This window comes from Rousettus aegyptiacus, unplaced genomic scaffold (assembly GCF_014176215.1).
Source record: "Rousettus aegyptiacus isolate mRouAeg1 unplaced genomic scaffold, mRouAeg1.p scaffold_m13_p_5, whole genome shotgun sequence".
Lineage (NCBI taxonomy): Eukaryota > Metazoa > Chordata > Mammalia > Chiroptera > Pteropodidae > Rousettus > Rousettus aegyptiacus.
The window spans coordinates 92,481,993-92,496,817 of record NW_023416308.1 but is presented as its reverse complement, the minus strand read 5'-3'; the positions used below and the strand labels follow the sequence as shown (position 1 = coordinate 92,496,817).

At 36.9% G+C, this 14,825-nt stretch overlaps 1 protein-coding gene across 13 annotated transcripts in view; it reads right to left on the bottom strand.

Annotated features, from left to right (window-relative positions):
• GAS2 (growth arrest specific 2) overlaps positions 1 to 14,825 on the bottom strand; it is a 108,991-nt gene that overhangs the window by 8,620 nt on the left and 85,546 nt on the right. Inside the window, exon 8 of one of the 13 annotated variants that reach the window (XM_016138495.2) lies at positions 2,924 to 4,480. The exons of the other annotated variants lie outside the window; for them this stretch is intronic. Within the exon in view, the coding sequence (XP_015993981.1) occupies positions 4,397 to 4,480 (84 nt within the window). The 3' untranslated portion in view covers positions 2,924 to 4,396. Of the gene's footprint in view, positions 1 to 2,923; positions 4,481 to 14,825 lie in introns of those variants that run through there. 13 annotated transcript variants of the gene reach the window in all.

Below are 14,825 nucleotides of genomic sequence, written 5' to 3'. Positions count from 1 at the left end.
AAATCTGATCATGCCACTGCCTTGCTTAAAAACCTGTGAGAGGTTGGTTACCTACAGTGTTTCTCAGCCATTTTCAGCTCCAGCCCACCTGAGGCATCTGACATCCTCAGCATAAGTCTGTGGCAAAGATTCTGGGAAAGCAATAGCACGTGTGTGTGTGCGCGTGTCTGTGTGTAGGGAGTGGGCAGAATCTGCATCTCCAGGGTGGGCAAAAGCACACATAAGTTGGAGAAACAATTCACCAGCAATTTTGATATCCCCTCTCCTACCTCTGTCCCCGCCCTTCTCCATCCCCTCCATGAGAACAACTAGCCTGACACACGAAGCATTGTATGGCTCAGCTGCTACTCCTTTTTCACCTTCTTTCTATGACAGAATGACCACATACTGCTGTGCAGATTGCGCACTGCACAACTACGCAGCTATACTGTGGCCCTTCTTGTCTGTCCCCATGCTACCTTTCAAATCACCTATCCCACAAATATTCTGAACTTAGAATCCCCTGAAAATTTCATGCTTTTCTACATGCAGTGAATTGTTTCACATTTACCAGGTGAATTAAAATGAAGTCTCTTCCTTTGGTCATTCAACAAATATTTGTTGAGTGCCAGGTAAGTTATTTCTTGTTAAATTTCATACCATCAGTGCCCAGCACGGTTGCCAAGTATACAGTAGACACTCAATAAATGCTTGTTAAATAAATGAATGAACAAACCAAACACCGACTAATGTTCCACCCAGCACCGCTCCCTTTATGGAATACTTTTGCACTTTCTAACCTTTAGTTTTTCTTCTTAGGATCTTGTGATTTCCCTGCAAAGGACCTTTAATACTTTGTTGCCTTATTTTCTGTCCATCTTTTTCTAACTCCTTGTAACTCCCCGAAAGGGTCACATCCTTTGTATATCTAGCAACAATTACAATATATGATACTAGAAAACATACTTATTCTTGGAAAGATAAGAAGAAAGAAAAGATGAAATAATTTGTCTTTAGAAGACGGTCTGAAAAATACAGGATGTGAAAGATAGTTCACATCAACTATTGCTTAGAGAATTCCTTTGAGAGAAAGATAGATTATAGATATAAGAATGAAGCTATAACAAGAACTGTATTTAAAAAGAAGAAGATTCTATTGAGAGTCAACAGTGCAATGAATAGGCGAGAAAGGAGAAGGGGGGCGAGAGGAGAAAATATCTTGAATAAATCCAGAATTAGTTAATTATATTATTCTCTTCATGACTTTCTTCACAAATCCTCATTATACTTAGAATGCATTTAAAAATATATTGTTCACTATAGTAACAAACTGATAAAATTTTCACCCCCTTTTTGTCTTTTAATGCTTAAGTGTTTGAGATCACCCAGGACAAACCCAGCTCTCATTAAGCCCTTCCCTACTTAGCTGACCACAATGGCTTATATTTCTGCCAGTGTGTTAACCGCTCTCCATCCGACCCATCCCCTTAAGTGACAGCAGTCTCTGAAACTGACTGCCTAGACGAGAAAACCCAACTAACCTTAGATCAGTTCAGCCTCCTGGGATATCATATGCTTCTTAATAACTCTTCGTCAATTCCATTCACTGTGTTTTTACAAGCCATCATAACTTGAATGAAAATATTGTTTTTAGAATGCAGGCATCTGCTCTCCAGAGAAAGACTGTTAAATTAATTTATAGGACAACAGACTCTGTCACCATCTAATATTATACAGAAACGGCATATGCTCAAAATTGAGTGACTGGGAATTCAGCTATCTGCCTAAGGTATGCTGACACATGGAGGAGTAAGATGGCAGGTGTTCAATCACTAGTTTGCCATTTTGAAAGCCTGATACCTGCATTTTTCAGGTAAGTGATAAGGTTGCTTGTTAATAGGGCAACTGAGGTTCTGTTAATCACAGCTGACATGTGAAGACTTCTCAAATGAAGGTTGGGGATTCATCTCAACCTCTCTAGCTATTTGAAATTATAAATGGTTAAAGACTACATGAAAAAAAAAGATTTTGGAATTATTACTTTATTGTTTATAAAACTTCTTTCATATGTTTTGTCTCATTTTTATTTTCATAACAATCCTTTATTTATTACCCTCTTTTCTTAGATAAAGTTTCAGAGAGATGAATGAGAATAACCAGAACAAAAGCTATCAATTGCTTTGTCTTTTCCAGACTGCCAAGATATGGTTACTATTAACTAGTTACATAACCCTGAGACATTCATTTAATCTTCTTACCTCAGTTTCTCATCTGTAAAATTATCATAATAATTCCCTCCTCCAAGAATTGTTTGGACAAAGATATTAATATGTGTAAGCACATAGCAACAATGCCTGGCACATGATACACAATAGTAGTCCTCCATTATTGTTATTATTATTAAAACAATAATATTATTGATGTGATGATAATGATAGTCTTTTTACAGGTTTTATTTCATTTAATTCTTGGAGCAACGTTAAGCGTTTTGTATTATTATCCACATTTACAGGTGAGAAAATGTCAAAACAGTAGCTTAGAAAGGTTAAGAAAATTGCCCAAGGTCAGCTAGCTAGGCAGTCACCAAGTTTAGATTTGAACCTGAGTCTGACTTCAAGACAATGCCGATTACTACCTAACTTTATACTCTAAAAAGGTCTTTGCCAAGGGTCATAGCTGTCTGAGTTCTTATCTAACCTCTTCCTATGGACAACACTTCTTATCTTTAAGAATATATGCTGGCATTTTACGATGTCCCTAAAACCAGGCTACATTATATAGCAAAAGTAATTTCATAGTAACAGCATCCTTAGGGCTTACTTGTTTTCTCTCTCACCCAAGGACTTACTGGATGATTAACCATGCTAATCGGAACTTTGTTGAGACTTTACAGAGAAAGACCCCAGGGGATAGCAGAACCAGATGTGTTGGGGGGATAAGGACGGACCCAGGTCTGGCCAGACCAAAGCAGAGATTAACAACCTTGATGGCAGCAAGTCTCTGTATAGCCAAGAAAATGATTAGCTGCACACTGGCTGCGTGCTGGCCAGCACAGAGCTCCTGTTAGTTCCCCCTTTCTCCCCCTTACGAATCTTCTGCTTGGTTCAGAACTTCAGAGATAGTCTTTGGACATTGGTCCACAGTCTTCCCAGGTTGCCAGCTTCCTGAATAAAATAAACTTTCCTTCCCACCTAATACTTGTCTCTCAAGTATTGGCTTTCGAGTGGTGAGCAGCTGAACTTGGGTTTTTCAGTAACAACTCCATTGATGATCATATTGCTCAGTTCTGAACATATCCCAGACCCAGATCAAAGAAGGTGCTTAATACAAGCTTGGAAGAATTTATTGTTGCACCCGTACAAAATGTTGAAAATTAGGTTCACCCAGCGTCCCATAATCCAAAAGAAAAATGGTATAGGAGAGAGGTCCTATACCATTTAGAGTACTTCCTCTTGTATCATTTCATTTTGCTACCATACCTGCCCAGTGCTCACACAGGCCAGTATTACTGTTCCTCTTGCAAAAATGGAGAAGTAGAGGCTTAAAGAGTTTAGTGGATGGCTTATGAACATACAGCAAGAACACAGGTTTAGTCTTCTGATATCTGGTTTTGTGATCTGTTCTCTTTAGTAATAAATCATACATTATGAAGAATGTAATCCTCAAACTCATTCGAAGGGTTAACTATTGCAGTGCCCTAAATGGTGACAGCCAATCCTCCAGTAGATACATGGCCTCTAGTCAAAAATCTGCTGGCTATTGAGGCCAGCCAGAAAAAAAAAAAAATTCTGGCCTGCTTTTGTTGTTTCTGTCTGGAGGAGGAGGGGTTAGTGTAGGCAGTTTGCTTCCCAGGCTCATTATAGACAAATGAATCTTAGTAGATTCTTTCTAGAAGCAAACATGAGAAGAAAAGCTGGCAGACGAATGTAACAATTGATGGGTAAAAAGTTCCATTTGCATGTCTGCTTGGAAATATGTATAGGAGCACTTAAAGCCGACTGCCTGTCAATTCTCATCTACTTGTTATGTAAGGTCTCCATTTTCCCAGCTCTGCACCAAATGAGATTAAGAAGCCTTAGCTGCAATCTAATTACCGGTCTGCAGCTCCATTTCAGACAGGAAAGGCAAAGTTATGATAAATATTTTATAGAACACTCAGCATAGTGAAAGCAACGGGGTAGAAAATGCTGGTGCTGGAAAGAAGAGCCGCCCGGAGAAAGGATTTGCAGCTGGTATGTACCCTACTGAAACCAGAATTCAACTGCCCCAAAGATACAATAACTATTCGAGAAGGGAAGCTGGGCTTCAGGAGGCAATGAAAACCCATTCTTTCTGCTAATCAAACATTCGTCTGACTCAGTCTGAACTCCCATTCTCTCTCTTCTAAACACTAATACCAAGAACCAACAGACTGGAATCAGCACTGGGAGAACCAAAAGTTAACATTTTGTGAGAATAATACACACCAATCATTTCCAACCTGGTGTCTGTCTCCTGGGTCCTGAAAAGTAACAACAGTATCTGTAATCCAGATAATAGGAAAACTGTTACTTTGATGCTGTTTATAATATACTTTTAACATATCGGTAGATCCATTAAAGTGGAAAACAGAAGTATTACTAAGTGTATTCGGGACTTTTATATTGACAAAATATTTAAATACATGTCTCCTTCCTCTCAAAGCCCCATTCAAATGAAAGGCAAAGATTAAAATGTTATAAAGCCACCGGGATAAAGGGAAATTGAGAGGATATAACAGTAGACCTGAAAGGTCAACACATTTTTAGAATATGGGAAACACCACCAAATCATCACCGACTAACAGTGGAGAGAGCTTAAACTAAAAGCCCGAAATGACAGCTGCCGAAAAGAAGCAAGTCAAACTATGCCTTGAAATTAAGAAATCGAGGTTCTAGAATCACCAGGTACTCTCACTGTTAGAGGAGAGACTCTTAAAAAAAAAAATTGGTTAAAAGTCAGTATAAAGATCGTAAGTCCTCCAGATTTAGTGCACTCCACTCCAGATTTGCTATGCCTGTGACTATCCCGTATTGCAAATGACTACATCATCACAGAAGGAGACTGAAGCTTCGCTTTTGCAGAAGTTGAATCAGAGATACTTTAGGCTAGGGCATGATACAGGCACAGGATGGAGATAATAACAGAAATACAGCAGTGTCTAGTATAGAACCCAAGTGGTAATTCTATGGGTATTAACTTCTGTGTATGTTTGAAATTTTTTCACAATAAAATAGTAGAGGAAAACTTCATCCCAAATCCAATCTGTTCTCATCATTTCCACTGCTATCCCCCTAATCCAGGGTTCTTTCATCTCACCTGGATGACCTCGATGACCTTCAACTGCGCTTCCTGCTTCTGTCCTTGCCCCTCAGTATATTTTCGACTGAGAAACTATAGAATCTTATTAAAGCATAAGACACCTCATGACACAACTTTGCTCCAAACCCTGCATGGCTCCCCATTTCACTGGGAGTAAACTCCAGAGGCTTCCTAATGCCCTCTCAGTTCCTGTGTGGTCTGGACTCCTGTTACTTCTCTGACTTCGTGTCTTACAACCGAGGCCTCTAATATGCTCTGTTACAGCCACATTGGCTTCCTTGCTATTTCTCAAACACGCCAAGACCACTCCACAGGCACGCTCCGGATTTGGCAAACCTTTTTTCTAGAAGACATTTCTTCCAGACATTTCCTCCTTCATGTCTTCCTCACCTCTCACCTTCTCAGTGAAGCTTACCATACCGCTCTTTTAAAATTGCAGTCTCTGCTCCTGGCATACCCAATTTGCCTTACCCTGCCTTACTCTTCCTTCCCCACCTCAGATGACATTTTCCACTTTCTAGCAAGCTCTACAATTACCATATTATGTTTATTGCTTATGCAGTATAATTCTTCCCAACTGTCCTTTTATATATATCATATCAAAAATTATGGTATATGATTTGTCATATAAAAATACAGGAACCCAGTCAAATTCGAATTTCAGATAAATAATAAAGCACTCTTGGAATAAGTATGTCCCCTGCAATATTTGGGATGTATCCATACTGAAAAGTATTTGTTGTTTATCTTAAATTTAAATGTAACTGAGCCCCTGGATTTTATTTTATTTGTCAACCACAACATATACACTCACACACACGCACACACACACACACACACACACACGAATGTAAGGTCCACAAGGGAGTTTAGGATGTACTATATTGTTCTCTGATATATCCTTAGCTCCTAGAATGCTGTTTTTTTCATAATATATGTTCAATACGTATATGTCGGATGAGTGAATGATGACACATTTTCTCATGATGACCTCTAAGAAAACAATGGAGCAAGCTGCAGAAGACACGTGACCTAGGAAATAGGGGAACCAATATAAGAGCAAGTTAAAGAAACCTCAGGTGACACTGTGAGGATGACCTGGGGCAAGGGAAGAAGCGGAACAGACAAAAATGACACCGACAGATGAACTAGCATATATATCTTCCTGTGATGTCATCGTGATGGGTTTAACAGTTCGCTAAGGGGATTTGCTGAGGGTTTTTTGGTTATACTTAAGACAACAAAATGAGACATTATTGACTTCAAGGAAAATAGAAAGTGTTACAAAAGGAAAAGTAACTGTGGCACACGACAGTATTTGCATGATCGTTTTAGAGTAAATGCTGAATACTGATTTGACCAACATAGTGGCAAATAGGAGGAAGAGAGAAGTGTATGTTTGGCAGGGTGAGGGGAAATCTTGAGACTTTCTAAATCATCATCTTCCTACTCTGGCTACATTGGGTTTATGAGTATAGCACAGAAAATACCTAAAATTTAAAAACTAAGAAAGAATAGCATAATTTTTGGTGACGTGAAGACAAAAGAAGAAACAGCTATAAGAGGTGAAACTAGTTGCCTCTGGGGAGAACTCAGGAGAAAACAAGAGTGAAAAGGGAAGAAAAAAAGATGGTGCTAGTTTGCTGATGTTGGTCATAAATTTATAGCGCCATTTCATTAACTAGATACATGTATTTCTTTATACAAATTTAAATTTAAAACAGTTCTTATACTTAAGAAAACAAGAAGAAAATGGAAAAAATAGAAATTCTAAAGCATCAGCATAGGACCTGTATGTATTTCATCATCCAGAAAATTATTTTATTGCTATAAAAACCTTACTCTTCTTTCACAACCTAGCTAGCAGTCTCTCATATACTTTACTTATTAGGATGCAGTTTTATCTTAAATCGTTACAAAATTAATGATGATCTTTTTCCACCTTGACATACTTTAGGAGTAATAGATAAAGGAAGAGTATTCAGACCTTAAGTATAGTGGGCTACCTAAATCTCAAATGAGTTTCCTGACATTTTAATAGTACTTAATGGTTTACAAAATCCTTACTAACACCATTTCATTTTATCCTCGAATGTTACTTTTTAAATTATTTTCATATTACATGTATTCAGATTTATCCCAACACCAAGCAAAACCACCATAATATCTTTAGATCAGACAATGACATTAACTTAGGAACATAAAGTTTTGTTATTTGTATTGTTTCCTTTTAGTTCATCTTCTCCTGTTCTATATTGTGATAAAGAACAATTCCAGGGGGTTAAGGGATCAAAATAATATGCTTAGAACGTCAGTTTAGGTTAACTTTCTCAGTAGCCATTCTCAGCGCCTTCTCATTTTCTGTGTCTATTCTCAAGACTAAGATATCTGAGTATTCATGCTCATAGCTTTCCTTGCAGTAGAGGTGGCCATATGACTTTGCTGACCAACAAGTGGTAAGGAGAGCCCCCAAAGGAAGCCATGACTGGCACCACTCCTCCCACCCTCTTCCTCTTTCAAACACAGACACAATGTCTCCAGCTTGCAGCAGCCATCTTATGACATCGAAGGGAGAAATGTGAACATGAAAGCCAACACACCAAGGGCAGCAGAGTAGAAGATGCAAAAAGCCTGTGTCCTTAATAGGAACAAGCCTGTGTTGATGGACCCACAGCAGTAGAAACCAATCTCTGAACTTCACTGTATGTCAAATTTAAGCCACTACCAACACAGTTTTCTGTTGCACATAACAAAACGCAATTGAAATGGATCCAAAGGAAAACTAACAGTGTTGGGAAGTTCAAGAAGGATTCCTGGAAGTTGATCCTTGAAGGATGTGTATGAGTTTATCTGTCAAAGGAAGTTGGGGCAGCAGCAGGCAGGGAAGAACATCTCAGCTATGGGAATCAAGTTAGTCACTGATGTAGAGTACTCTCTGCTCACTGAAGATGCTACAGAAATGTGTATGTGGTGATGATGGTGAAGAAAACAATAAGGTCATGTCATTATACCACCCTGAAGAATCAGGCACGAGGCCTATAGAGCCATAGAATTCTGGTTTCTAAATTCGATTTAAAGCCTTTCGAGAACCTTGAGGAGCGAAATCACATGCCTGCATTTTTAAAAGTTTGTTCTAGATGCACAACGTGCATCTAGAGTAACTAGAAAGGAAAAAAAGAATAGATACTGCAGTAGGCCAGTGTGGACGCTAGTGCAGTGGTCCAGGCTAAATATGGTTGACTGGGCCAGGTGGGATGTGCCTGGTAAAATAGTTTTTATATTTAAAATATCTTTATTATAATTACTTGTTTTTTGCCTAATCTCTTGTCTTATACTTCTCCTCCATCTATAACGATAATAATCGAAATAATTATGTCTTGATCACCTCACATCATTTTATTTCTCCTACCCCAGGATTGATGTAATCCTCTTTCCCCAAAATGCACCACGAATTAACAGGTGGGAATCATGTCTTCTTCTCTGATAGCGCATGAGTGGGGAGCATATATATTCCCCATTTGACACAAGACGAACTGGCTCACCAAACATTTCATCACTTTAAAGCAACTTCCAGAACAAGCTCTGAGATTAATCCTTGTATATCATGTTAAGGTAGAAAAACATTTCGTTATAATTGTTATAATTGATATGTTATAATCAACCTTCTCTCTAAAAAACCTCTTCTTTTATAACCCAGCTTAAAACTTAGTTATAAGCATAGGTAAAATATATTTCAGAGGTAAAACATATTTCTTTTCTGCTAATTAATTTTGGAGTATATAAAGTGACATGATTTTTTAAATCCAGGGACCATCCTACTGTTCCAGGAAGCTGGATTTTTCTTTAAGTCAGCTGATTAATTATTGAGTAGGAGTTGATTCTCTAAAAGCATCTCTGTCATTCTAGGGTTGATAAAATAAAAGTAAGACCTAGTAACACCCTATACTTCTCCATCTATCACAATAATTAAAATGATTATGTATACCTTTATCTAACTTTTCTCCAACACAATTCTAATCTATTTTGGAAAAAGCTTGGGTTTACTAGCATTTTCTCTCTAGGAACTGTCACAATCCCTAGCACACAGTAATTAAGCATATCTATTAAACAATAACCAAAAATTATTGAGTAATTACTAATTAGTAGACCCTGTGCTAAAGACTGCAAATGCAATATCTAATTTAATTTTTACATTAACCTTATGAAGTAGATATAATTACTATCTCTGGGTTACAGCTGAAGAAAATGGAACTTAAAGATGTTAATTAATTTAATCAAAAAATTTAGTGACGAACTCAGAATAATTATTACATAATGCTACCTCTCTTGAATATATGAATAAGTGAATAAATGAATAACCAGATTGATTAAATTTGCTTACAATTCACTGGGCATTGTACCATCTTTAAAAAATATACAAATCACTTGCTTATACATAATCACCATAGTGTGCTTTTACATTAGTGGTTCTCAACCCAGGGGATATATGGCAATTTCTAAATACATTTTTGGTTCCCACAAATGGGAGGGGGCATGTGTAGAGGACACAGAGGCTACAAGCATCCACATGCCAATCCCACACAACAAGGAATTATCTGGTGCAATATGTCAATAGTGACGGATATGAGGAACCCCGTTCTTTGTCATTTGACTTTGTTCATACAAAGTCAAATTAAAGTGAAATCATTCCTGTAAAAAGAAAACACATGTTAATCATTTTCCTAATCTCAACACTAAATTCTTAATTTTTCCTGACACTTGAGCTCTCTTTTTAGTGCTGTTTTTATTCCCATGAGATTAATTAACATGCAAGACTCACAAATTAATATTTTACTCTAGGAATAATAGCGGTGAAAATAGAGGAGCTGTGATGGCTACATTCCTTTTCTTGTAGGATAGCAGAACTTTGCTGAAATTCAGACCAGGTAAGGAAATGTATACTGTTTCACATTGCAAAGGCACTGTGATACCTAAGACAGACAAGCCATAGGATCAGCAAGGTGCCAGTAAACCATTTGGCTTGGGCCAGCCAAGCTATTCACTATTACATTCTTGAAAAGGGAAAGGGAAGAAATAAATTCCCACAGACACATCTCAACGTTATTTAACATCTGTTTCAAAGTAACTAACAAGGTACCATGCTGTTTTCCAACCTTGAATATCTGTCAATGAAAAAAAATGTGCAGCAAAATTGCAATTATTAAATCTAGGCACTAGGTGGCAGCAGCACACAAGTGAGTGGGTTTACCCTAGAATAACAATTTAGTGCTGCACTGTTAAAATTCTATTGGAACAAAAAAGTACGTTTTTCCCCAACATTTCTCACTGTTGCATTGTATTTCTTTTACTAGGCTTAAAATTACTAAGCAGCTTTTGTTTGCTGAATAAATCTACATTTCACTCTAGAATATCTGTGTGAGAGTAATATTTAGTATGCACATGCGTATATGTACATATATAAATTTTATACATATAATTATGTATATTATATTTATATGGTACATTTATTTTATGTAATTGTATAAATTATTACATGCAATATATAATAATAATGAAGTTGAACATGATATATTAATAATAGTGACTTTTTATTGAACAATTTATCTCAATACTTTTAACAACCTTATGTGGAAGGTATTCACTTTCTCCCTTTGCAGCTTAATTGCCAAGGATCAGAGAGTTTAAACAGCTTTTCCAGAGTCACACAGTGTAATGAACTACAGGATTAGGATTTCCGTTATACATTTCAGAGAGCTCAGTCCATGAGATTTTTGAGATTAGGGATCTTGTCTTAATTTCTATTCTCCCTTATGAAACACAGACAAGTGCTCAACAAGTGTTATGTCAGCTGTAAGAACAGCTTGTGCCCATTTCATGGTGTCAAGGAAAAATAATTATGTGGGAAAATAATGGCAATCACTGGCATGCATGTTAAAATGTGGGTTACAAGGCCCCTTTTCAGACTAATTTAATCAGAATTTCTTATAGAGAGCAGTTTTCTTAAAGTTCTCCAGGTAATAGCTATTTCTGAGAATCTATAGGGTAGTGACTATGAGAGTAAGTTTTTAGTAGTTTTAGAAGCCTTTTCTCACTTTTGTTTTGATAAGTCCTCAAAGATAGAACTATTTATTTTGATCTATTCATTTTGTGATTAATTTTGTGATTTCGGTGACAGAGGCAGGAATTTATTTCTGTCTATTTAAATAAATGGCAATTTCATGAAAGGTCAACATTCACAAAGGTTAGTGGTAGATATAATTAGAATAATTTCTGTCTTACATTACTGATTATCTTTTAGGATCTCAACAAAATGTTTAAGATATATCTTCAGATTTGATTTATTATGAATATTAACTCCAAGTTACTATTATTGAACACAGATTCTTGCATATAATGGACAAGTGATAATCTTTTCACTGTATGAGTAAGTGAATAAATGGACAATGTAGACTAACTTGTTAAGTGATGAGATTCATGGCTGAGATTATTGGTAAATCTTAAAAAATCCACTTCAAGGCATTCTTAGTAATCTCTACCAGTATTTCTATCTAGCCAATTGTTTTCAAAAAATAATAAAGAGTGATGGTGACAGCTCAGATAAAGTTCTCCTTTTCATAAATTTTGTTTAACTCAATGATGTAAATGCAGATCTGTTTTCAAAAAATGAAAGTTTCGTAAGCTTTGTGATTGTTTTAACATACCTATCAGATATAATTGGGAACATTTAAAGCTATTCTGAAGTGTGGATTGCCTTTGGAAATATACAATAGTAATACAGTGTTTTGTGGTTTCTTTTTCTTTCTTTCTCTCTCTCTTTTTTTTTTTTTTTTTTTTTTTTTTTTTTTTTGCTTTGCTCTGGTTTATAACAGAAGCTCCCCATGGAAAACTAAGTTCTTTTGCCAGACTAATCCAAGAAGTCTGGCTTGTATGTACTGTACTCCTTTATGTTCAGAAACAATTTAGATCACAGCATACAACTCACAGTAACTATCAGCATTAAAGCACTTCCTGGATATGCTAACAGGTTGACATCTTCCATATAATAATGCTAATTCTCCCATAAAAGTAAAAACATCTATGTTAATAGTTTTTTTTTCTTTCTTTCTTTTTTTTTCTTTTTTTTCTTTTTTTTTTTTTTTGTCATTTATATTCCTGTAGACCCATCATCATACAGAAGGGCATCAAGGAGGCTTTTTGACAACGCTTCCAGCAATGGTGGTGTATTATCTAGTACTTTAAATCACAGAGAGCTCAGATTTAAAATATTCAAGTGCTACAGATATAGTAGCAAAAGTAAAGGTGGCAACAGAGTCCTTAATCCATACAAATTATCAAGGCACAGCTGTGGAGGAGACTGGGGTATTCCTAGATTCCCAAGATATCAGCAAAGTCCTTTAATCAGAACATACATTATTCTGTTCCGTATATAATATTGTTCTTGAATATTAAGCAGCTGATGATTCAGTGCCATCTGGCACTTCCTGGTCAAGCACAGCTCTAATACAGTAAGAATGTGTCAGGAGTAAGAAAAAAATTGTTTCCAATGAGGATAATGCATCAGAATGAATCAGAGAAGCGAGATGAGAGTATGAGGGAGGGCCGAATACCACCCACTCGGGATGAACAGAATGGGTACACAGGGCACCAAAAGCTTTGTCTCATTGATCTTGCTTGTCCATGCAGCCTATAAGGAGGTACTTTGAGTCTGTAGGTTGTTTCTTCTATTTTTCCCCAGAAATTGTGAAGTGTAGGTCTGTGACACATTGAGTAGGCCGGGCTTAGTTGACAAAATAGCCACAACTTACACAGGTCACACAACTCATCCTTGATATTTAGATTCCCTGAAGATGGAGCATTTAGAGTTTAAAAGAAGAACTTGGACATTATCTTTATTCTTTCCCGGTCCTTTTTTGTTCTGTAAAAATGAGGAAGTCCTTGCAATTTAACCCCAGGCTTTTGCTTATATCAGATTTACTGGAGCCTTCAATGCCCATACCAGAAAGTGCAAAGTGGTCTGCAGATGAATCTAACCCATGACCTCAGACCTTACAGTTGGAGGGAATACCTAGATGAAAAAACTAGGTAGAAAGAATATCAAGAGGGAGGTCTTAGAAATGAAGGCTAAATGCTCTTCCATGAGAGTTAGAGACAGAAGATATGCAGAGGACCTAGACCACTTCTGAGAACACATGTGCAGGACCTGGTTTGATTCCCAGGCCCATGGAGGAAAGATACAGGCAACTCAGAGTGTGCCCAGACCATGGCCAGGATGGTGAAGCATCCCACAAACAAACTTCTATGTGGAAAGGACTGAGTGAACTCCTTAATCAGCTGTCATTTACAGTTTAAGAAATTTCTACTATAGGCCAGGCTCTTAATATATAGCAATCTGGAATGCGGATATTTCTATCTCTATTTTACAGATAAGGAAACAGGCTCACAGAAGAGCAGTGACTCATCAGACAACACTATTAATTATGGCACAGCTGGGGAGGGAAAGTCTTGGTTGGTGGTGAGAAATATAAACTACCTAGAAAGTATCCTAGAGATCAGCAATCCAATGATTTATTTTTCACAGATGATGACAAGGTGCCCTTACATGATATGACTTGCTCAAGCTGGCTTTGCCCAGATCATCAGAGACTTAGCTTTGTTGAGTCTTCAAACAGTGCTTCCTCCATCACTTCACAACTAAGAAACCCTTTTACTTTATTTTTCTTTTAACCCTCGTGTTCTGATGGGATAAAGATGATAATGATGACAGCCATTCCTTATTAAGAGGCTACTATGTGCTCATTACTAGGCTAGGTATCCTCTCTAGTTCTCACAACAAATCTGTCATAGATGTTATTAATCCCCTTACGATTTCATTCTCACGGTCTCTGCATGACTTACTCAAAGTGCTGAAACAGTACCAGAGCTCCGTCGTATATTTTATTCTAAAATCTGCATTCTTTTTATATATCATATTGAGAGAATTTGTCTGCAAATCTTATTCATTAAGCAATAACTTAATACCCACTTGAATTAATCAAAGGCATATAAATGCTATGTAAAACATCAATTGATTAATATAAAAAATTATTAATCTCAGAAGCTAAGCAGGGTCGAGCCTGGTTAGTACTTGGATGGGAGACCACCTAGGAAGACCAGGTGCTATAGGTCTAAAAAATAAAAAAAAACAAGGGATTGTAAGCTGACAAGGTCCTTGCAATCTGTGAGGTCAACCAAGGGTTGCCTCGCCTAAAAAAAAAAAAAGAAAAGAAAAATTATTATATTAATTTGACCTAAAGTCTGATGTTTTGGGGGAAGATACAAATTCCATTTTGCTTTGGGATACTGAAATTAGATGATGAACCCCTCACCCCTCCCCATTTCTATAAGCGTGAGACCTAGGAGTCTAGATAGCTCAAGGTGGAAACTACTTTGTTACATTATTATAAAAAATAATTCCTGCTGATTTTATGTGTCTGAACTTTATATTATACTGAGTTAAATAATAAACC